Source organism: Mastigoproctus giganteus, chromosome 5 (assembly GCF_048544385.1).
Source record: "Mastigoproctus giganteus isolate SK-2022 chromosome 5, ASM4854438v1, whole genome shotgun sequence".
Taxonomy (NCBI): domain Eukaryota; kingdom Metazoa; phylum Arthropoda; class Arachnida; order Uropygi; family Thelyphonidae; genus Mastigoproctus; species Mastigoproctus giganteus.
The window spans coordinates 167,346,886-167,369,859 of record NC_143579.1 but is presented as its reverse complement, the minus strand read 5'-3'; the positions used below and the strand labels follow the sequence as shown (position 1 = coordinate 167,369,859).

The window sequence follows — 22,974 nt, the reverse complement described above, 5'->3', positions numbered from 1 at the left end:
TCGCTTAACAATAAAACTTCTTCCTAAATCAGGATCATTTCCACTAAAAAAATTTAAACGTTTTCAATGTCATTTAAGCAGCTTTTTAAATCTTTGTTTGTTAACACTTTTTCGGCAGGAACTTCTTTAACTTCGTCTTCATTATCTTTGTCTTCGTTGCTAACAAGGTTTTCTAAATCTTCCACTGAAAAACCATCATCTTCTGCATTCAATAAATTTCTAACATCCTCTTCATCGACATTTTCGAAACCTATTGATTGAGCCATCTGGATAACTTCATTTCTAATTTCTTGGATGCTATTTTCTTCTTCTAGTACAACTTTTGGCCATATTTTGCGCCAAACTCCATTTAAGCATTTCTTAGTGACTTCTTTCCAAGAACTATCAATGTTTTCAATTGCCTTTTTAATGGTGTAGTTTTTCCAAAAAGTTTTAACTGTCATTTCCTCTTTATCCTCTAGTTCAGTTAAATTGCTTAATGTTCGACGCAGATAATAAGCTTTAAATGATGCTATCATTCCCTGATCCAATGGTTGAATCAAAGAAGTTGTGTTTGCTGGAAGAAACACAACTTTGACAGGAATGCATGTGTCCAACGTGTTAAGATCAGTAGGATGTCCCGGAGCATTGTCTAACAACAAAAGAGCTTTTTCTTCAAAGTTGTTTTTTTTGACAATACCGTTTTACTTCAGGACAAAAGTGGTTAACAAACCAATCAGTAAATAACTCCTTGGTAACCCACGCTTTTCTATTTGCTTTCCATATTACAGGTAAATTCATTTTTATGTTACCTTTTAACGCCCTCGGATTTTCTGAATGGTAAACTAATAACAATTTTAATTTATAATCGCCAGAGGCATTCAATCGAAAGAGTAACATTAAACGGTCTTTGGCTGCTTTGAACCCAGCAGCTGGTTTTTCTTCAATAGAAATGAAACTTTTTGTTGGTAGCCGTTTCCAGAACATACCGCTTTCGTCAACACTGAACATCAAATTTGGTGGAAAATTTTCACGTTCAATTATTTCCTTTAGTTTTTCTGAAAACTTATTTGCGGCTTCTCCTGTTAATTTTACACTATGAACCCTGGCCCGTTTTTTTTTAAATTTCTCGAACCAACCACGAGAAGCCCAAAAGGTTTCCGTAATTTCGTCAGTTTGTTTAGATTTCAGGTGATTAAACTGGAATATTTTTTTTTATGTTAAATGGGGCTTGAAATTGCGGACTTCGTTATATTGAAGCTTCGTTATCAGAGGTAACATTAACCGAGGTATGCCTGTATAAGCATGTGTAGGTGCATAATTTAATTTTTAATATGTATACCAGGGAAGGTTTTTTATGTATTTAGAGAATCTTTTAAGGGATACAGAGACCTTGAAAACTACAGGAACTTCCCGACTTACTGATATTCGGCTTTATGTAAGTTTTTGCAAGCCGGTGCAAACTTAAAAAAATCATGGAAATGTATATTGCATCCCGTAAGAATAAATGGAGGTATCGTAAAAATATCGTAATGTGAACCCAATAACACACTGTTTTTTTTTTTTTTTTTTTTTTTTGTAATTTGTTCCAAGTCCTTGGAAGTGGAAAATTTTACTATATTACATACTTACAAAATTTTACTATATCTCATATTTATAATGCAAATTGCACTACCCTTTCATCGTTATCATATGTTCCCATTATAAGAATCAATTTGAATTCTTTTGTGATATTTTTCTAAAGCACGTTTCTAGAGGTCACGACCAAAAAACAATAAAAACAATTTACACTTTCCTGTTTATTGAGATTTGCTGTTAGTGCATCTAATTATAAACGGGTAGTAAATTCGATTTTGTTGCATTTGCAATAATACGCATAACTATAATTGTGTGGGTTTTTATGCTATTATGGTGAAATATGTTCCCCTTCCACTGAAATCTTCAATCATATAAAAAACAAATTTTCAGAAACTTCTCTTCATTCCTATTTGCATATTACAATGATGAAGGGAAAGCGACCAACGAAAAGTGAAGGTGGTGGTAGTTCCAGGAAACGAAACAAAATTGATTTAGAAATGAAGATGAAAATGAATAAGAAGTACGAAGCAGGACAAAGTTTGTCATCTATTGCAAGGGAATTAGGTCTTGCTGCTTCAACAGTAAATACTATTTTAAAGGACAGTGCACATATAAAAGAAAATGTCAAAGGATCAACTTAAGATAAACAGTGATCACAAAACAGTGTTCAGGTGCTATATTGAAGATAGGACAGCTGTTAATAATATGGATGGAAAATCAGATTCAGAAGCGAATAATCCTGAGTCTAATGACCATTCAAGCAAAAGCAACAAGTATTTATAAAGATATTAAGGGTAAGTACGGTGAACCCCAACCCATGTTCGTGGCAAGGTACGGTGTTTTAATAGGTTCAAGAATCGCACTGGTTTCCACACCGTTAAAGTATGTGGTGAAGTTGCCAGTGCTGATTTTGCAGCTGCAGAGAAATTTTGTAATTTGTTGGAAAAATTATTGATGAAGGTGGCTATTCAACTCAGCAATTTTTTAACCTGACCAGACTGCTCTGTATAGGAAAAAATGCTGGATCGAACATACATTGCCAAAGAGAAAAATACAATGCCAGGTTTCTATTTTCCTCTTTGTATTTTACAAAGAGGAAAATAGAGCCATGATTTTGCTTGGGGCTAATGCAGTGGGAGATTACAGATTAAAACTACTGCTTGTGTACCATTCTTGAAATCCTTGTGCATTTAAGAGCATCAATAAAGCCACCCTACCCATGTGTTTCCGATCGAACCAGAAAGCATGGATAACAGTATCTCTCTTTGAGGATTGGTTTAAATGCTGCTTCATTCCCGAGATTTAAAAACATTGTAAAGATAACGACGTTCCTTTCAAGATTTTGCTTCTATTAGATAATGCTCTGGACATCCTAGATGGTTTCAATTCGAACATAAGCGTCATATTTCTATTGCCAAACACAACTTCACTCATCCAACCTATGGATCAGGGTGTTGTTTCAAATTTAAAAGCATACTATTTATGCCCTGCATGGCAACCCAAAGGTCTTGGGTTCAAATCCTGCCTCGTGCTTGGATCAGAGTAAAATGCAAAAACTTTGGGAGGTGCATTATGGCCACAGAAGCTGATGCACCAACAACTACAAAAAAAAAAAAAAAAAAAAAAACTATCTACACACAACATTTGCTCAGGCATTGTCTGCAATAGACGGTGGTGAGAAAAATTTTACGTTAAGAGACTTTTGGAAATCTTATAATATTTACCACATCATCATTAATAAGGCCTGAGCGGAAATTACTGAAAGTTGTTTAAATGCGCATGGAAGAAAATATGCCCACGGCACATAAAAGACTTCGAAGGATTTGAAAAAGACGAATCATATGAAGAGGTTACAGATATGATTGTAAAGGTTGCAAAGCTATTTCAGTTGGAGGTTGATGCCAAAGACGTGGAGAAGTTAATAGAGGAAGAAGAGAAGGAATTATCTAATGAAGAACTTATTGACTTGCAGGCAGCGATAGTGAAAGAAGAAAATGCTGAAGCTCAAGATGAACCAAATGAGGAGCCGAGACGCTTCATCACCAGAGAGATGGCAATCGCAAGGTTTGAGAAGATGGATCCTGACAGTGAGCGATTCTTAAAAGTTAACAGAGGAGTGAATGGTATGCTTGCTTGCTACAAAGAAATCTACGATGAAAAGAAAAAAAGCTACCGTCCAGTCGTATATTAATATGTTCTTTTGTAAGATTGAGCGACTGACCCCTTATAAATCTCCTCAGCTCTCAACCTCCGCAGCGCGTACTTATTAGCTGAAGATGTCGATTGTGGAAACAATGCTCGAGGGGTAAAACTTACTGATGTTATGCCTGTCTTCTCTCCTTTTTTGTAATTATATAATTTTGAATTTTTTTTTAAGTTGCACACTTTTGTAATTTTTCCTGCACGAGATAAAAAATTGAATAAATACAATAAATAATTCTATTTACATGTTTGTCGAACATTTCTTTTTTGATTCAATCAATTCAGCGAGCACGGTTGCAAGTGCTGCACAAGCATGGGGGAAATTCCGACTTATGTAGCGTTTTGCAGTATGCAACCCTTACGTAAGTCGGGGAGTTCTTGTATTTTCAAGGGTATATGGTTTTTTTTTAAAAAAAAGCTGTCTAAATGGTGCTATCACCATTCTTCCCTCTGCCAGAAAGTATATTGATCCAATGCCCCATCCCCAAATTCCATTAGGCTGTACAGCTCAGCTATTCGGTAAGGCAGCGAGTTGTCTTCCTGAATAGCTGAGCTGATATTGCACTGGATATGTTGCATTGGTCAATAATATGGTTACCAATTGTAAACTTCCTGAGATTGTCTATTAGTTTTCTCTGATAATTTTTATTTATGCTCCTCCCTCTGGTTTTTATGTCCCATTTCAACATGAAAATCCCATCATTTTGTCATCCCTGACCCCACCAACGTCTTGTCTATCTCAGTCAGATTCCCACTGAGATGTTTCCTTGTTCCCATGCTTTTTAATCTCTTCTCATATATATATATATATATATATATATATATATATATATATATATATATATATTTCCCCACTCACGCTCATCTTTTTCTCACACACCAGGGGGGGATGCAATGATGTGTAATGTAAATTTAAATATTAATTAATACTAGGGTACTACACTGACAGTGGTAGAGAATGAAAAGGACCTGGGGTAATTGCGCAGGCAGATATGAAGTTTTCTGAGCAGTGCAGACAGTCTGCAAGAGTAGCTCATGGTGTCTTGTCAATGATCTACAAGAATTTTTCTAGCAGGAATGAAGAGGTGATTATCCCCTTGTATAAGGCAATGGTCAGGCCACACCTTGAGTACTGTATACAGGTCTGGGCCTCATTTTAAGAAGGATGTAGGGCTGCTGGAACAGAGTTGCTCTTGTGAAGAAAGGCTTAAGTTTTGCAAATTACAGTGTCTGGAGACTAGGCACCTGTGAGGTGATCTGATTGAGATGTATAAACATCTCAATCAGATCTCAATTTGAGCATGCTCAAACCTTGAATGGTTTGAGCATGCTCAATGCTGTTGGGATTCTTCTTCTTGCTCAGAATAATCACCTGAGAGGGCATAAATTCAAATTGAGGCAAGACAGTTGTAGGATAGATGTGCAGAAGTTTGCCTTTAGCCAGGAGGTGGTTGATTGCTGGAACAAACTTCCATCTGTTGTTGTAGAAGTTGATATCCTAAATAGATTCAAGGTAGAACTAGACAAACAAATGTTTGTCTAGTTCTACAATGTTAGCAAGTGGTTGGTTGAAATGAGAAGGGGTGTTTTTTTTTTTTTTTTGTTGTTGTCTGATGCTATATAGGCTTGCTTTCTTGCATGTGCCTTTGCTAATGCTAATTATTTCATGCTCTAACTGACATATTAGTATAAGTTATGCTTAAAGCTTAGTAACAAACACATAAGTTCATAATGATGTAAATTTTAATGTATATTTATGGATTGCTATAAAAATTTCTTCATATGTATGATACAGCTTACCTCTTTTTAATATAATAGGGGTTTCAGTGTCAGCTCCAGTGGAAGGCATCACATCTTTAAGCCTGTTTCTGTTCAAGCAATGTGGTAAGTAGGTAATGCACACAATGTATACATGCCATTAAATGAGGCACATTAAAAAAAGTGTTTTCTTGAAAAAAAATTGTTAATTACAAATTAATCCCCTTCAAAGTAGTTTCCTTGAGCAGTTGCATAGTGTGATTCATGCAGTCCTGCCATGCCCTAAAGCATCTGTGGAATTCATTTTTTTTATCCTTTTGATAAATTTGGCCACATTTTGTGGCTGTCTTCAGTCAACTGGAAATGAGTTTCGTTGAGTGAATTTTTTAGTTTTGGAAATAGGAAAAAAAAAAAAAAAAAAAAAAAAAAATTGTGTAAAATGTGATCAAATAGATATGAAGCCATATAATAAAGACAGTATGATAGAAATTTCTTTGATTATCCATAAACTGCCAAACTGATTGAATTGTGTGCAGATGAAGGCAGTGACAAATGTTGGATTCTACACCAGTTTTATTTATTGTCTTGGTGTTGCATCTAACATTGTTACCACCTGATTCACTGTTTGACTAAGTAAATGGTATTTACTCAGTCATGGTCACTCTTTTCATATTGAAGAAAATGTAAAGGCAGCAGCAATGTCTTGATCTGCTATTTTAACATCCCGCCTTTCTTGCAGAGTGAAATGTCTTAAATTGCATACATTGTTTGAATAAACAAAATTATTTCTAGCCACCATATTATACAGGTGGATTCACAGTTTTGTACTGGCAAACCATTTTCCAAACTCTTTATGAGGGTATCGTCCGGAGTGCATACATATCAAGTGGACAGAAGTAAACAAAAGGGTTGTGTGCATATATAGTGAAAGAAAAGGTTGTTGTTTTGGTTCCAGGTTATGTTTGAAGTGCCAGGTTTCATCACAAGTGATCACATTACTCAGAAAGTTTGCATTTTCAATTTTTTTCAAAATATCAACACATTTATTTTTGGTTTATTTTTCATCTCAAAATTTTTGACACCATTTTGGTCCAATTTTTTTTTAAAAATACTTAATTTTTACTTAAAATAATTAACTTTGTTCAAATACTTAAAATTTTCAAAATTTTCCTCACTGTTTCCTTACAATTAATATCTGCTTGGTTATTTATCTTCTTCCACAATTTCTTTCCTGATAAAAACCTTTTGTGTCGTTCTTAAACACATGCTCTTTATAAGGTGTCTTTCCATACACCTCATGACTCTTAAGCTTCATTTGCAGTTTTCTTCAATATGGTTAGAAATTTCTCTATGCGTTGCTCAATGTTTGTATCTATTGTCGCAGCACTCATGATGCAAAACCTTCATTACAAAAAAACACTATAACTGCAGTTAGTCAGAATATTAATCCTTTGGCATATAACTACAAAAACATTCAAAAGGTTAACTACCATGCCTGCAGTTGCATGGAACAGGAAAATTTTTATAACTGCACATGCAGTCTTGTTATTTAATGCCCTCACCTCATTTATATTGGTAGGTAGATAAGTAAATATGTATTTGAGATAGGAATTTCAATTAGCTATTTTGAGTCATTTGTTTCAGTCATATTTTTTAAAAGAAATGTTACAAAAGGAAATATATAACTAGTTTTGTAAATTTACACATTCTCCAAAAACAAAAAAAAAACAAAAAAAACAAACTGATTTTTAAGTGATTCATAAGTTTTATAATTTAATTGTAAAACTTATTCTCTTCAAAATTCCATTCAGAAACTGCACATTGCTTCATGTATTCTTGCTGTGCCTTGAAGGTTGTTGTTGTCACCCCCCCCCCAAGTTTTGCAAAACAAATTGAGAATTGATATTGAGTGTTCATATGCATACTCACACAAGCCTGTAAGAGAACTATAATAGTTATAAAATACTAATCAGTTTTCAAAACAAGTTAACAGAGAATAAAATATAAATTATTGTGATAAGTATTAATCTGTATTCTATCAGTTCTTAGGCTATGGTCATGAAGTCAGTTTTGTGTTCTGAAGTCATTTCAGAAAGAATTTCAATGCTTTTGGACAATTTTATTGCAGATGTACAAGGTATGAAGAGCTTTCATTAGGTTTAGTTGCTGCAATTTGGTATTGTAGAAAGGGACTATAAGATTAACCATTTATAAAGCTGGTCATATACACATAAGTAAGTTGGGCAGATTTATTCATGGTCAAGCACATTCAAGGAAGTTTGAATGTGTGTGGGCACACTCATCAAATTTTTTATTGAATAAGTTTGGCATGGTGATTTACACTAGTAGCAGAAATCTCCACACCTCATCCTTCAAATCAAACCTATGGTTAGATTTTATTACTTGTTGCTTGGTGTTCCTGCACCAAATTATTTTCACTGACCACACCTCCATGGCTGTCTCAGGTAATATAGCTTGAGTTTACAAGAAAAATAAACTAACTGTTGACATCAAAACCAAGCACTCCAGCTGATAAATAATCGCCAACATGGCTTGCTCCAGTGTCAGTCCACAGATGGTATACTGGCTTACATTCTCCATCAATGGCAAATTTCCTGGAAAAGTTTGGTGAAACTTCAGAAGTTGCTCTTGACATTTCAAAGGTTATCAGGTTGCATATCACAAAACTTTCTAGCGACGACCGACAAACTGAATTAACATAAATTTAAAATAAATTGTATTAAAATAAATAAATGATATCTACATAAAATACTGAAACGGATATAAAATATGATAAAAGTGTTAAAATACAATAGAATAAAATCAAATGTAGATTAATAAAATATACAATAGCTTTCAGACATAATATACAACAGCAAAAGTCAACTGAGCGCAATCATGCATCACCAGCCTGGTGTCGATAGAACAGAATTGCATATGTGCGACGAATGGCAATGCTCATTGCACTATAAACCAGTCGATTCCATAATGGGGTGCAAATGCACTCCCCTATTATGGTTCTTGATACTATTACTATTAGCTATGTGCAGTGCCTCAAGACAAGAGCGCTGGCGGTAATCACATGAATAGTCGACGATTTCAATGTCTCGTTGGGGATCAAGATTATTGGGTTGAACATCATAATCTTGATCCCTGATGAGACATCGAAATTGTCAACTATTCATGTGATTACCACCAGCGCTCGTGGCTTGAGGCACTGCACATAGCTAACAGTAATAGTATCATGAACCCTAATAGGGGAGTGCATTTGCACCCCATTATGGAATAGACTGTTTCGCAGTGCGACGAGTGCTGCCTCTCATCACGTATACGTAATTCTGCTCTGTCGACACCAGGCTCATGATGCATGATTGTGCTCGGTTGACTTTTGCTGTTTTAACTAACATATATAGTAAACTCCTGCTATTCATGGTATCTGTATTCGCGGTTTCGCAGTCGCTGATTTAATATAAAATGAAACCTAAAAAAAAAAAAAAAATGTGAATTTTAAAGCACCGTGAAAGTTATCCGCAATAAAAAAACATGGGCGTGGCTAAAATTATCTTTCCCGGTCAAAACAACGCTCAGTGGGTGGGGGGAGAGGGGTGACAAAATTGTGAGCGTGGATGTTTCTCGCTAATCCTTGTTCAGTATGTGTTATGCGCTTGCCATGGAAGGTTTCGTCGTTTGTTTTTAATTTATATGCTTATAAATTGAATAAATTTATCAATTTATAAATTGATATGCTTACAAAAGTGATAAATCTACCATTTTACAATGTAAAACAGGCTTTTTCGAGTGTGTTAACGGAAGAAAGTGACTTTATTTGGTCAAGTTCTTTCTAACCCGTACAAAAATATGGCTACGAATAACAAGGGAATGTGAATGTGAAAATATCAAAGAAGTTGATGGCATTAGCGAATAATATTGAGTTATTAGAAAAAAATTTCTAATGGTGAAAGTGTCTCCTCGGTGGCAAAACATTATAAAATTAATAAGTCAACTGTACGATCAATCAAAAAATCGGAAGAAAATATCCGCTGTAGTGTCCGTGGAAACGTGCTAATTGCTTCAAAAATTTGCTTTGTAACTCATGATGTTAAATTAGAAAAAATGGAAAAAGCTTTAAAAGAACTCAAAATAAAATTCCGTTAAGTTCACTCATCATTCGTGAAAAGGCAAAACTCCTTTATCAACACTTTAGCGAAACTGGTGATAGCACTGGCTGGTTAAGTTTTTTAGCTAGCAAAGGTGCTGGTTTGAAAGATTTGTTTGAAATTTCTAATAAATATCACATTTAATATTAAATTGTTTCTTATTTTCATTTCGATGCCATACGCTTGCATTTCACTATGTACTGTTTATGTACATAGTCATATTATGAAGGTACATATAATACATACATAGAGAAAATTTTAGACTAGTTTTTCATATATATTTCATAATTTGGAACGGAACCCTTTTATTACTATGGGAGCCATAACTCAGTATTCGCGTTTTCGGTATTCGCGGCATTTCTCAGGAACTTAACCCCCGCTATTCGCTGGGGTTTACTGTATATACTGCAGCACACCGTCCACCGACTAAGCTGATGAAGATGCACTTCACCCTGAAAGCTACCGTATATTTTATTAATTTGTCTACATTTGATTTTATTCTATTGTATTTTAACGCTTTTATTATATTTTATATCTGTGTCAGTATTTTATGTAGATGTCATTTATTTATTTTAAATTTATGTTAATTCAGTTTGTCAGTTGTCGCTAGAAAGGTTTGTAATTTCAAAGGTTTCTGATCATGTTTGGCATAAAAGTCTTCTAAATAATCTATTGCCAATTGTTTTTTGTAATTGGGTATCCAGTTTTCTCTCTGACTACTCACTGATAGTAGATGGTTCTCTGTCTTCTAATTTATCCACTAATGCTGATGTTCCCCAAGGTTAATTTCTCTCTTTTCCTCTTGTGTATTAATGATCTTCTTCCTTGACTGGAAATTCTCTCCATAGTTTTTCTTGTGATAGCCTATTGCGTTTCTCCACCCAATTTGAGAAATTTTGCTCTGCACAAACAGCTTCAACTTCTTGAATATCCATTACTAATTCCTTAAATGCTGATCTTCAGGTAATTCTCCAGTGGAAAAAGATAACTTAGTCGATTTCAATCCTTCTAAATCTCGGTTCTGTGTTATATCTCACAAAAAGGATCTTCTGCTGCTCCTATGCTTACCTTCGATGATGCTCAAATTTCTAGTTAACATCACATATCTCTATTGGGGATTACCCAGACTTCTAATCTCTCTCTCTTTTGGCATAAGCACATTACAAGTATTGCTTCTCTTCTAGTTTTTGGGATAAACTGGCCTTTCTCTTTCACTATTGGTATTACTTTTCTTCTAAAGCTGTTCTAAATTTTACAGCATCCTACTCACTCTGTACAAATCTTAAATTCACCCTACCATGGACTTTTGTTCCCACATCTGGAGTGGTGCTTCTATAACTTCTTTCAGTCTTCTCGACTCCATTCAAAGAGAGCAATTATGTTAATTAATGAACCATCTCTTACAAAGTCTCCCCACTCCCTGTCCCATAGACATTTCTGCTGCATCCCCTTTTCTGTAGTTACTTCCACGGGTGCTGTTCTTCTGAATCGGATTCTTATAAGTCCCTCTCTCTCTTTCAAACCATTTGGAACATGTGATACAACCAGTCTACAGATCCTCTTGTTATTCTTATGGGAAAATCACTTCTGAATTTATGTACTTTTGTTTTACAAACTACTTTGCATAAATGCTGTTTGTAATTTGGGAAGTTACTAATATTAACATATTTTATTTTCTTTGGATGTTCTGTGTAAAGGTGTTAATTACTAATTTATTTGTAGGTCTGCACTTCAGACATTGCACAAAGCAAGTGGTAAAGCTAGGGAATATAATTATTTCATGGGAGGTGGTACTCATAATTGGATTGATTATTATGAAACACGGATTAGTTCTGATAGGTCATGTCTCAACGAATGGTATGTATTCCTTCCTTTTTCTGTAATGAGCAGTTATTATATTTCTTATTATATTAGTTATGTTCCTGGGCCTAAATAATGCTTTTAAAGAATGACATTAAAATTTTTGAAAAATTATATTAAAATTAGTTGTTTTCTCACTATGACACATTTTACTACAAGAATATATTGTGCTGTTCTACCTATGTGATGATTTATTAGAATAAAAGGCAAAAATATGGAAGAACAAAGTGGGGGGGGGGAGAATGGGATTCTTGAAATTCATTAGTGTAGATGATACTAGAGTAGAGAGATGATAATCTCTGTTTTTAATATGCATAGTAATCAAAAGTAAACTGAGTCTATTCAAGAATGTGTGAAAAAGCAAAAATAAATAAATAATTGCCTTCCCTCATTTAATTTAACTATTTCTTTCAAGTATTTTTCCAATCCCTCCTTAATTTAGATAAACTTCCAGCCTCCACAAAAATACATCACAGTTTATTCCAAAAGTCAGTCAGTCACTCTTAGACTAAAGGAAAATTGACATCTATTTTGCAGTTGTCTCCTCTCATTTTAAATCTTTGCCTCTTTAACGATGTTATGTGACAGAGCATAAAGATGTTCTCAGTTTGGTGCCAGCCATGTGCTACAGTACTCTTGGATTACAAATATTGTGTCATTAGCAAACAGGTTTGCTAATGACACAGTTTAAAGTTTAATGCCTAAGCGTTAAACTTTAAATTTCTATCTATCAGTATCATTAATAAATATTAGAAATAGTAAGAGGCCAAGCACCAAATGCTGTGAGACCTACTTGTAATATTAATCCCTGAAGAACAGTGGCCATTTATAACTCCTTTTCTCCTGTACTCTTTGCCTCCTACTGCTTATTCATAATAGTAACTTGTTCTTAATGTTATATTACTACTGTTTATACAGTAAACATTCACATGGGACTGTGTCAAAAGCTCTGTATAAATAAATGATGTTAATATTGTTGTTTTAATCCATTTCTTTAGTGACATCCATAGAGAGGTCATAATCCCAAAACGCAACCTCCTTTGTTGATACCATCTAATAATATGTATGATTCTTCCTTCCTTGAGTAGGTGGTAGTTGTTCCAGCAATCATTGTCTCTGGCTTAAGGCAAACTTTTGCACATCCATCCTTTTTCAATTTACCATATTTCCTGCCATATAACACTTTTATTTTCAGAAATCTATCTCCAAAAAAAAATCACCCTGCATCTTATAAGGTTGATGGTCTGGCTATCATAAACAAGCAGGCCAGTGTCTTGTTGATGACCTTTGAATTTTTACCAATATACTGACAGTTTTGTGAAACTCTTGCTAAAATGTTAAAAATCCAAATAAATTACAGGTAAATTTTACCTTCGGGGAAAAAACCATGTTGCATCTATTAATGTACCATAATGAATATTTTTATGGTGTAGCTGCAATGAATGTTTTCAGGGTGGGTGTAGCCATAGTCACTGCTCATGTGCAAACTTATTCAACTTTAACTGTAAATTTCAGATTACCAGTACCCTATTATGATACCACTCAGTGTGCAAGGTGTATTGCTGGAATCCATTGGTATAGCACTGCCTCCAGTGGGTAAAGCGTGTTTAGGGTCTAATGGCACCAGGTGTTTCCCCCCCCCCTTCATGTAGTATACATTGTTGTGTGTTACAGTACACTGTAAAGGCAGAGATTTAAAAGTGTATGGATATTGTAAAGTGTAGTACCATGCACCATTGGTTTTGTGACCTTTTAGTCATTGGGTCCCTAATGGGACCCAATGGCTAAAAGGTCACAAGATCAATAAACCCACCGTTGCCCACATTAAGCCCTGTGGAGGCAAGTCAGGTACACCAGTATTTTTATGTAGTACTTTGGCAAGTCCTGCCACCTAGTTTCCTAAGATTTCAGTCGTTAGAACCAAAAAAAAAAAAAAAAAAAAAAGGTGTGCTAGAGGTTGGGTCAAGCCAAAGGAGTTTTAAGTTTTGCAGTGTAGGGGTAGGATAATTTTGATATGAATTGAACGCTAGTCGAAAAACTCGACGGGGAGAGGAGACTGAAGGCTTGGGGATGAGAGACAAAAATACAGGGGGTCCCTGGTATCAGAGTCCCCACAGTTACGAGGATTTGAAAATTAAAGAATTAAAGCTTTTTCTTTTTTGAAAAAATTGACCAAGCACTTGAATATTTTTTGTGAGAACGATCTTCACGATCGTGCAACAAATGTTAAGCGTGAAGTTAAAGGCATAACTAAATGCTATAACACGAATAACTCTGGATTCCTTTATTTGTACAACCAAAAAATAGTGTAACTTCAATAAACTTTTCTACTTAACCTTACATTGTATAACATATAACAAAAAATGTCTAATAAAATAATTTTCTCATTTTTCAGTTCTTTCCTCTATTTTTTACTATGTACAAATACATAATAAACATTACTGTATAATATCAGTGTAGGTACACCATATCTACTCATCCTTCACAATGAGTTGCCCATGTATTGCACTACTTGCAATAAGTAACACTTCACTTGCAATACCAGGGTACCTGCCCACTCACCGATGAAAAGCTAACTAGCTTTGAAATGGTGCTGTCTGGGTGGTGGCCCCACTGAGAATAAGCAACAATAATCTTCTCTATTAGTGAAGCGTTATTTATTCGAGGTAGTGCAATACTTGGGCAACTCATTGTGAAGGATGAGCACAATATGAGATACAGATGAAATAATGCTTTTCACACTACTATCATATTGTTTCTTCAAGAGTTGTCTGTGGTGTATCTACACCGATATTATATAGATATAGAATCTTAAACTCTTAAAATATTATGCCTAGTTGCATTTAATCTTATTTAAATAATAAACATTATGAAAATTTGTCCCCATTTTAAGTGGATTCATTTTAAATTTTCTGGAACCAATTATCCTCGGATAACGAAGATAATTGGTGTCATCTCCTCAATGGAGGAGATGACCCCAAAATCAGTGAGGCAAGCCCATGCCCCACCAGGCAAAGAATGGGAGTGGTGGGGGGAGGGGAGGTGGTGGACAGTCTCCTTCAGTGGGTGTGGAATTTCACCCTTTAGGGTAGACAAGCAATTTTAGTGCCTGAGATTCACCATGTTTTGTGCTTAGTTTTGGGCAGACTGTGCTGCCAAACATCCATGTTCAGATTCATTGTGTCCTCTCATTCAGTTTGTTGACTATAAATCTAAATACGAATAATATGTAAGGAACAATGGACATATATGAAAAAATAAAACATATAATAAGCTCTTTCAAATAAAACCAGATCCATGGTTATGGACCTATAGCTTCCGGGAAAACAGGAAGGAAGTAATCTTAGCCAGAGCAAGAATTGGTCACAGTCACATTACTCACCTATTTCTCCTCACAGGCAATGATCATCCACAGTGTACATACTGCAATTCTCAACTCACAATGAAGCACATTCTTGTTGAATGCACCTTGTACTCGCATGCACGGCAACTCTCATTCAGTTTTCTTCCGAATCTTTGAAGCTCTTTCATATCATAGGTAATAGAATTTTTCTCCTATGTCAAACGGATAACTTATATGATCGTTTCTGAGTGTTCGCATAACAGTCACCATGAGTAACTTCCACATCACTGATAGGTGCAATATATATATATGTGTGTGTGTGTGTGTGTGTGTATATATATATATATATATATATATATATATAGGGAGGGGGGGAAGAGAGAGAGAGAGAATCTTTATTGCAACTAAATGAATATAATGTACATATATAGATTTAAGTGAAGTTGCAATTGTCCCATCACGGCCAGGGGCTTGAACAGCCCTTGCTCCAAAAATAATAACAATAATTTAGTTGTGGCCCACCTCCTTGTGGTGTAGATGGGGACTGGGCAAGCTTTCCAGGTGATTGCCTTCCTGGTGGCAAAGTGGCCAGAAACAACACACACTGCACAAATATAACATCACGCTTATTTCTGGCCTTTCAGAGAGTTCTGTATTCATCACAGTATACCAAGGCAGAGTTAAACTGATATTATGAAACATGTCTACATACCCTATTATGATGACATTAACCAATAAAAGGCTTGCTTACACAACTGACTAAAAACTGATAAGGCAGATTATGAGAAATATTTGGCAAAGGATGCAAAGAAAAACAACAAAGAGTTCTTTCCTTTTTTAAACTCTAGAAGGAAAGGGATGAATTACATTGGTCCACTGGATATCGATGGTTCAACTGTTGATGATCCTGCTCAGGTCGCTAACAAACTAAATGAGTATTTTGCATCTACATTTACACATGAGGAGTTATTGAGGGAGGGGAATGCCAGAGGTGAGTTAGACTCTGGCAGTGAGCTAGATGATTTTGTAATAACTGAGAGGAAAGTGGAGGAGAAATTGTTGAGGATAAACATAAAAAAGGCACCCGGGGTGGATGGAATCTATCCAGTTATATTAAAGGAAGCAGCAAAGGAAGTAAGCAAACCCTTAGCCATAATTATGAGAGCTTCCTTGGACTCAGGGGAGGTATCTACAGACTGGAGACGTGCAAATGTGACCCCAATTCACAAAGGAGGATAAAAGGCTGATAAAGTAATTATAGACCTCTTAGTTTAACTTCTGTTCCAGGATAATTAATGGAGGCACTGGTTAAAGAAGCCCTGCATGATCGTCTAGACAAGACTTCAGTTATAGCTCAGACACACCGTGGTTTTGTTAAGGGAAAGTCTTGCCTGACCAATTTGATTGGATACTATGATGTGGTCACAAAGGAACTGGATGCAGGGAATAACTTTGATATTATATATTTGGACCTTAGAAAGGCTTTTGATACTGTTGCACATGGAAGACTTCTGCACAGATTGGAACAGTGTGGCATTGGAGGTAAATTGCTGCTATGAATAAAGGGATGGTTGAGTGGGAGAAGGCAGAGTGGTACTCAATGGATACTGCTCATCGTGGACTAATGTTATTAGTGGAGTCCCTCAGGGTTCAGTGTTGGGTCCATTGTGTTTACTGTATTTATAAATGATATTGATGATGATATATCAAGCTTAATGTCCAAGTTTGCAGACGATACAAAGGTTGGCAAGGTTAAGGACACTAATGACAGTAAGCTTCTGCAACAGAATCTAGAAAAGTTGAGCAGATGGGCTGAAAGGTAGAAAATGAAGTTTAACATTGACAAATGTAAAGTACTACATATGGGAAGCAATAATCCTAGAGTAACGTATCAACTCTGTGGTACTACACTGACAGTGGTAGAGAGCGAAAAGGACCTGTGGGTAATTGTACAGGCAGATATGAAGTTTTCTGAGCATTGCAGATGGTCTGCAAGAGTAGCTCACGGTGTCTTGTCAATGATAATCAGAAATTTTTCTAGCAGGGATAAGGAGGTGATTATCCCCTTTCATAAGGCAATGGTCAGGCCACACCTGAGTACTATATACAAGTTTGGAGGCCTCATTTTAAGAAGGATGTAGAGCTGTTGGAACGAGTACAGAGAAGGGCAACAAGATTAGTGAATGGAACAAAGGGTTGCTCTTAAGAAGAAAGGCTAAGTTTTGCAAATTACAGTGTCTGGAGACTAGGCACCTGCGAGGTGATCTGATTGAGGTGTATAAAGCGTTGAATGGTTTGAGCATGCTCAATGCTGATGGGATTCTTCCCCTTGCTCAGGATAATCACCTGAGAGGGCATAAATTCAAATTGAGGAAAGAGAGATGTAGGGTAGATGTGCAGAAGTTTGCCTTTTTAGCCAGCGGGTAGTTGGTTTGTGGAACAGACTTTCATCCTTTGTTGTGGAGGTTGACAGCCTAAATAAATTTAAGGCTGAGCTGGACCGAACGGAGGGAGGGAGCGTTTTTTTTTTTGGCTGATGCTTTCTTGCATCATATGCCTGTACTAATGCTAATAAGATACAATTGTTTTCATGATTTCTGAAGAAATAATGTCAGCTGTTTCACCTGATATTTCAACAAAAGTTAAGACTTTATTGTTGATCGGAGCATGCATGTTGTATCCATCATAATATCTTAAAGTAATTGATAGTAACTTTAAGTATTTGTAATTTGAAGTATCGCAAGAAAAGGTGACAGAATCAGCATTTTTAAGTTCATTTTTCATTTCTTCCAGTGACCAAAGGCAAAATACATTTTTTACAATTGCCTCGCACTTTGTTCTTGAGCATGAAAACTTTTTGTCTGAAAATTTGTGTTGTAAACTCATTGTGTAGTCCATGCTTCGAAAACTTTGATTGTGTTGAATGGTATGATAGGCGTAAGTACCTTCATGAATAGCCAAATCCTATTCAGATTTTGATGGCTCAAGTTTGCAATAATAGTTACTAATACTTCCAAATTGAGATTTCGCTTCCAATGAATAAAGGGATTTGTGCTTTTGTGTTTTCATGTGGTCTGTTAAGGAAGGTTTTCCACCACTGGCTATAGAAAATGTTGAATTGCGCATAGTGCACTGTATTGTACTGAAGTGCTTTCATTGTTAACTGCACAAATAAATGAAAATTGGCTGTAATGATTCGCTGAAGTGAGCCTTTCACTTTTTTGAACTCATAATTCAAAAATAATAAGTGTGTAATTAATTTAAAATTTAAACATACAAAGCAACTTACAGTTTTAATCTTTTATAACTTTTTTATTTAATAACACAGTAAAATATAAGTAGTAAATAGAAAGACAAGTGTTCAACGCTACTACGAGAAACCTGCGATCAAACCACTTTGATGTCTCGTTCATCACTGATCATAGCCCAGGGCCAAATGTTCGAAATAAGACCTCGGGGATTCCCAGTACGGTTACACTGTTGCTATATTAGCAGAATTGTAATAGCAAAATCGTGGCTCCTGTCTCATTTTCATTATTTTATAACTCTAAGGAAGAAATACAGAATCGGGGACACAAGTCTTATTTTGGGGACGAATGGTCACCTTACTTTAGAACCACATTTATATATTGATGATACATTGGCAATTCTTCAATCCACAGACATTTCTCCAGAGTCCAAAGATGCCCTCCAAATTAATCTTAGTGGTTCAATACACTCTTTCGCACCCTCCCTCAAAACTACAGGGAATCTCAAAATATATGCATAATGCAGTTGTCATCACCGTGTCTTTCTGTCTGCATGTAACAACTCTGCTCCAAGTGGATGGAATTTTCATGAAAATTTTATATTATTATTATTATTATTATTAGCCATGTGGTGCAAGGAAGCCTTTGCATGGTGCAGCTTATGCTGCACCAGCCAAAAAAAAATTTCTGAATTACCCTGAGAGAGAGAGAGAGAGAGTAGAAGGGAATCACCAAGAAAGAGAAGAATGATGATATCCAGCTCAGGACCCTGGATGTGCCAAGCCCATACTCACCAGATGTGAGCCCCTGTGGTTAAAAACTTACTTCACTCGCAGTCAACAGGATTATTTCGGCCTTTTAGGAAGATTTGTCATGCTACCCAAATATCATTAAAATTGGACCACTAGAAATCCTTAGAAAACTTTAGAAAACAGGCCTTGTGCATTATATCATCAAAGTTTCTTGTAACAACCGACTAACTGGTTAAAATAAATTTATTAAAATAAAAATGATATATACATAAGATAAAACAGAAATAAAATACAACAAGATAAAAGAGTTAAAATATAATAAAAGCGTTAAAATACACAGATAGTAGCTTTTGAAGCGGAGTGCCTCTTCATCAGCTAGTGTGTGAATGGTGTACTTCAGTATATATTGATGGTTACAATAGCACAAGTCAGCTGGGCATGATCATGTATCATCACGTGTACGTAATTCTGCTTTACCGACACCACTCATGATACATGATCATGCCGAGCTGACTTGTGCTGTTGTAACCATCAATGTATACTGAAGTACACCATTCACACACTAGCTGATGAAGAGGCACTCCGCTTCAAAAGCTGCTATCTATGTATTTTAACGCTTTTATTATATATATTTTAACTCTTTTATCTTGTTGTATTTTAATGCTTTTATCTTATTTTATTTCTGTTTTATCTTATGTATATATCATTTTTATTTTAATAAATTTACTTTAACCAGTTAGTTGGTCGTCGCAAGAAACTTTGATGATACAATAGAAATCCAACAATTAACATCTTTTTGTCAAATGTAATAACTTGACTCTCAATTGCTTTTCGTGAAATTTTATATTTCACTCTGTGTTAGAATGATTAGTCGAACCTTCCTAAAATTTAATTAAAGTTGAATCAATAGAAATCCAGCAATTATTATTTATATTTTTCATATATATCTCATAGGCTATCCATATGCCGCATCCATAAGCACTGGATATTATGGTTGTCATACATTGGTTGGAGGAATGAATAGCAATATTGCAGATGCACAAAAATGAAATATTCTTAGTTATTGCATAAAAATCATTGTTCTTTGGCCTTTTTTTTTTTTTTATTTAAATAAATCATGGAATTATTACTATTTGATTTATTACTATTACATTTACATTAACTTTTTTTAACATTAGGCTGTGTGACATGACATTTATGTCACAGTTTCCTTTACTGCTGGCGCCTCCGTAGCCAGGTGGGCAGGAGCAGCAGCGCGTAGCACACGTTTCTTGATTAGATCAGGGTTCGAGCCCGTGACCACCAAATACAGAGGATGCGGAAAGGTCAGGGAATGACCACCGCCTATCCCTGGAGCAATATGGCCTTAGTTGCTAATGCTCCTAAAAACCAAACAACAACAACATCCTTTACTGCTTGAGCAGAATAACTCGTTTGTAATATCATGGATAGCATATTAGTTAATGTAAAATGAATCTACATGGCCTGGAAGATCAAAATGTGTTTTTTTTTTGTTTGTTTGATAGATCATGAGATATTTGATGTATGAAGTAGGTAGGAAGTAGGTATACACATACTACTGTGTATCATATAAGGTTTATTTTATGTAATAATCTACATGCAGTTTTTTGTTTTAAAATTATAAAAATAAATAACTACATTATTTTTATATTTATTGGCATAAATTCGCCATTTTTTGAAATGCATAAAAAATTAATTATAATCATCTGTTAAAAAATTTCATCTAGTATCATTGTCTCCCTCCCACAGTAGTAGTTTTTGTGACTGTAATCGTTTTATTCCTCTTCATACAAAGCCATGAAAAAATTCAGCACAAACTTATTGTATGAAACATCCAGACACAAACAAGGTTATAGCCACACAGCATTTGCAACTTGTGCTTAGTTTTTGTAAGTCTTTCTTGATCCTCTTGATGAAGACATTTTGAAATTGAGTGTGCCTGAATATTATGAAATATTCAGGCAAGCTAATTACTAGCACATTCAAAGTCATAATCTCAGTAGTAACTATTTTGTGGTTATATCAGTTGATAAGAGTGTGATGCCATTTGAACCTTGTGCCTGTTACCATAAAATTGATTAAATTGTGGTGCGAGATGCACATTAGGTCTTGACAATAAAAAAATAAATAAATTTAATTAAAAATACACTCATATTTTTCATTAACAGTGACTTTTAGTTACATTTTGAAAAAAATTTGAAGCCACTGGGAATCTATTTTTCACTAACATGGTAGTGATTGTGCTTTGCTAACTGCATAACACAATATATGGAATAAATTTATATATATATAGTTGGACCTCTCTTTATAACGAATTTCCATAGACCGAAATTTTCTATGTAGTGAACTTTTTTGATTTTCCCTTGGTGATTACATTGAAAGTAGTTTCCGAATAACGAACTGATTTCTAGAGATCTGGGTATGCATTGTTCGCACCTCTGGCCTTTAGACAATAGAGTTGATGCTGTAGAAAGCACATATTAAGAGCTAAAAGGATTAAGAATTAATCCCTTTAGCTTTAATAGCTGAAGGTGTTAATTCCACAAATTAAGAGCTAAAACATTTTACAATTTAATGGTGCCTGTAAAACCCTGTAGGAGGAAACCGGTCAACCACGGCACGGGATAGAAAAAAATGGAAGATTCTGGGAGAAGCCTTTGCACAGCAGAGGGTCAGAAATGGATAAAAAGAAGTAAAACCTATACAACTTTTACTACTACTATACTGAGAAGTCCTGCTAGTCAGCTGTCGAAGGCCATAGGCAAAGATTAAGCCATATTCCAGATGCAAGGCATTGGTGCTAGTCAACCTATTTTCTACCGTAAGGATCCTATTAGAGAATTATGAGAGTGATTTTCCTTTATCTCCGAAATTCATCTGTTGTTCGAAGAAATGAATCATACACACTTTCACTAAATTTCACCTGTCTGTTTACATGATAGCTACAGGTGGTCCCTAATTTCAGCTTTGCTTTAACTGCTGTGCAAGTAACCTTACAGTGTCTAAGAGGAAATCCTTGAGCGTAGTGTGAAAAAGTGGAAGTGCTTAATAGTGTAGATCGGAGCATTAAAAAAAGAAAAAGAAATCGCTTTAAAATTTTGATATCCCTGCTAGTAGTGTGTCAACCATTCTGAAAAACCCTGTTTCGAATTACAAACTGTTTAAGGAAATGGGACCTAGTCGGAAGCATGCGAAATTATGCCTTTGGGAAGATGTAGATGAAGCAGTTTTTAAGTGGGTGAAGTTGATTCGAGACCAAAACATGCTGATATCAGGGCTATTAATAAAAGAAAAGGCTATGGAGTACGCATCTTTTCTGGGGCACAAAACATTTTAAGCCAGTTCTGGTTGGCTGGACATTTTTTAAAGTGTCGTGGCTTATTCGAAGAAGATCATACCCATTGGAAAGAAACAGTTTTGAAAAAATATTATACAGATTAAGAGTCCAAAGACATTCAACGTTGATGAAACAGGTCAATTTTTTAATTTTTGCCGAACAAGACCCTGACTTTTAAAGGTGTAGGTGGTAAAAATAGTAAGGAGAGAATTACTCTCTTGGTTGCAAATATGGCTGGTAATGAAAAACTGAAGCTTTTGTTCATAGGTAAAAATAAACAACCCCTATGTTTCAAATGAGTAAAGTCGTTAGAGTTGGACTAGAACTACAAAAAATCTTGAATGACAAGTGAAATTTTTGAGCAGTGGATTTTAAATTTCAGTAGAAAGTTTTTTTTTTTTTTTTTTATGAAAACCCCAAACATGGGAGGTATTACAACCTATAGTACTTTGTACCGTGCATGGGTTGGAGGTTGGGAAGACGAAAGAAGATATTTGTTGACATTAGACTTGAACTTCTGTAGACTGTAATTTTCAGGAAATACGTATGAAGAAAGGTTGTTCTAGAAAATGGCAGTCGAATGAATAAAAGAGGAAGATGAAAAGTTGGTTCTGTGATTTTTAAGTTGGACAGTAAATGGATGTTGGCTGGTGGCAGCATGTATTCGGACTGTTTTGAAAGAGAGAGTGGGAATTATAGAAGCCAATTCAGAAGAACGGTGCCCATGGAAGTATCTGTA

At 35.3% G+C, this 22,974-nt stretch overlaps 1 protein-coding gene across 2 annotated transcripts in view; it reads left to right on the top strand.

Moving 5' to 3' along the window:
* The window catches only part of LOC150085821 (uncharacterized), a 354,492-nt gene that overhangs the window by 168,371 nt on the left and 163,147 nt on the right, over positions 1 to 22,974 (top strand). For both annotated transcript variants that reach the window (XM_090374264.1, XM_090374263.1), the window contains exons 6-7: positions 5,578 to 5,643; positions 11,397 to 11,531. In XM_090374264.1, the coding sequence (XP_090230390.1) occupies positions 5,578 to 5,643; positions 11,397 to 11,531 (201 nt within the window). The remainder of the gene's footprint in view (positions 1 to 5,577; positions 5,644 to 11,396; positions 11,532 to 22,974) is intronic.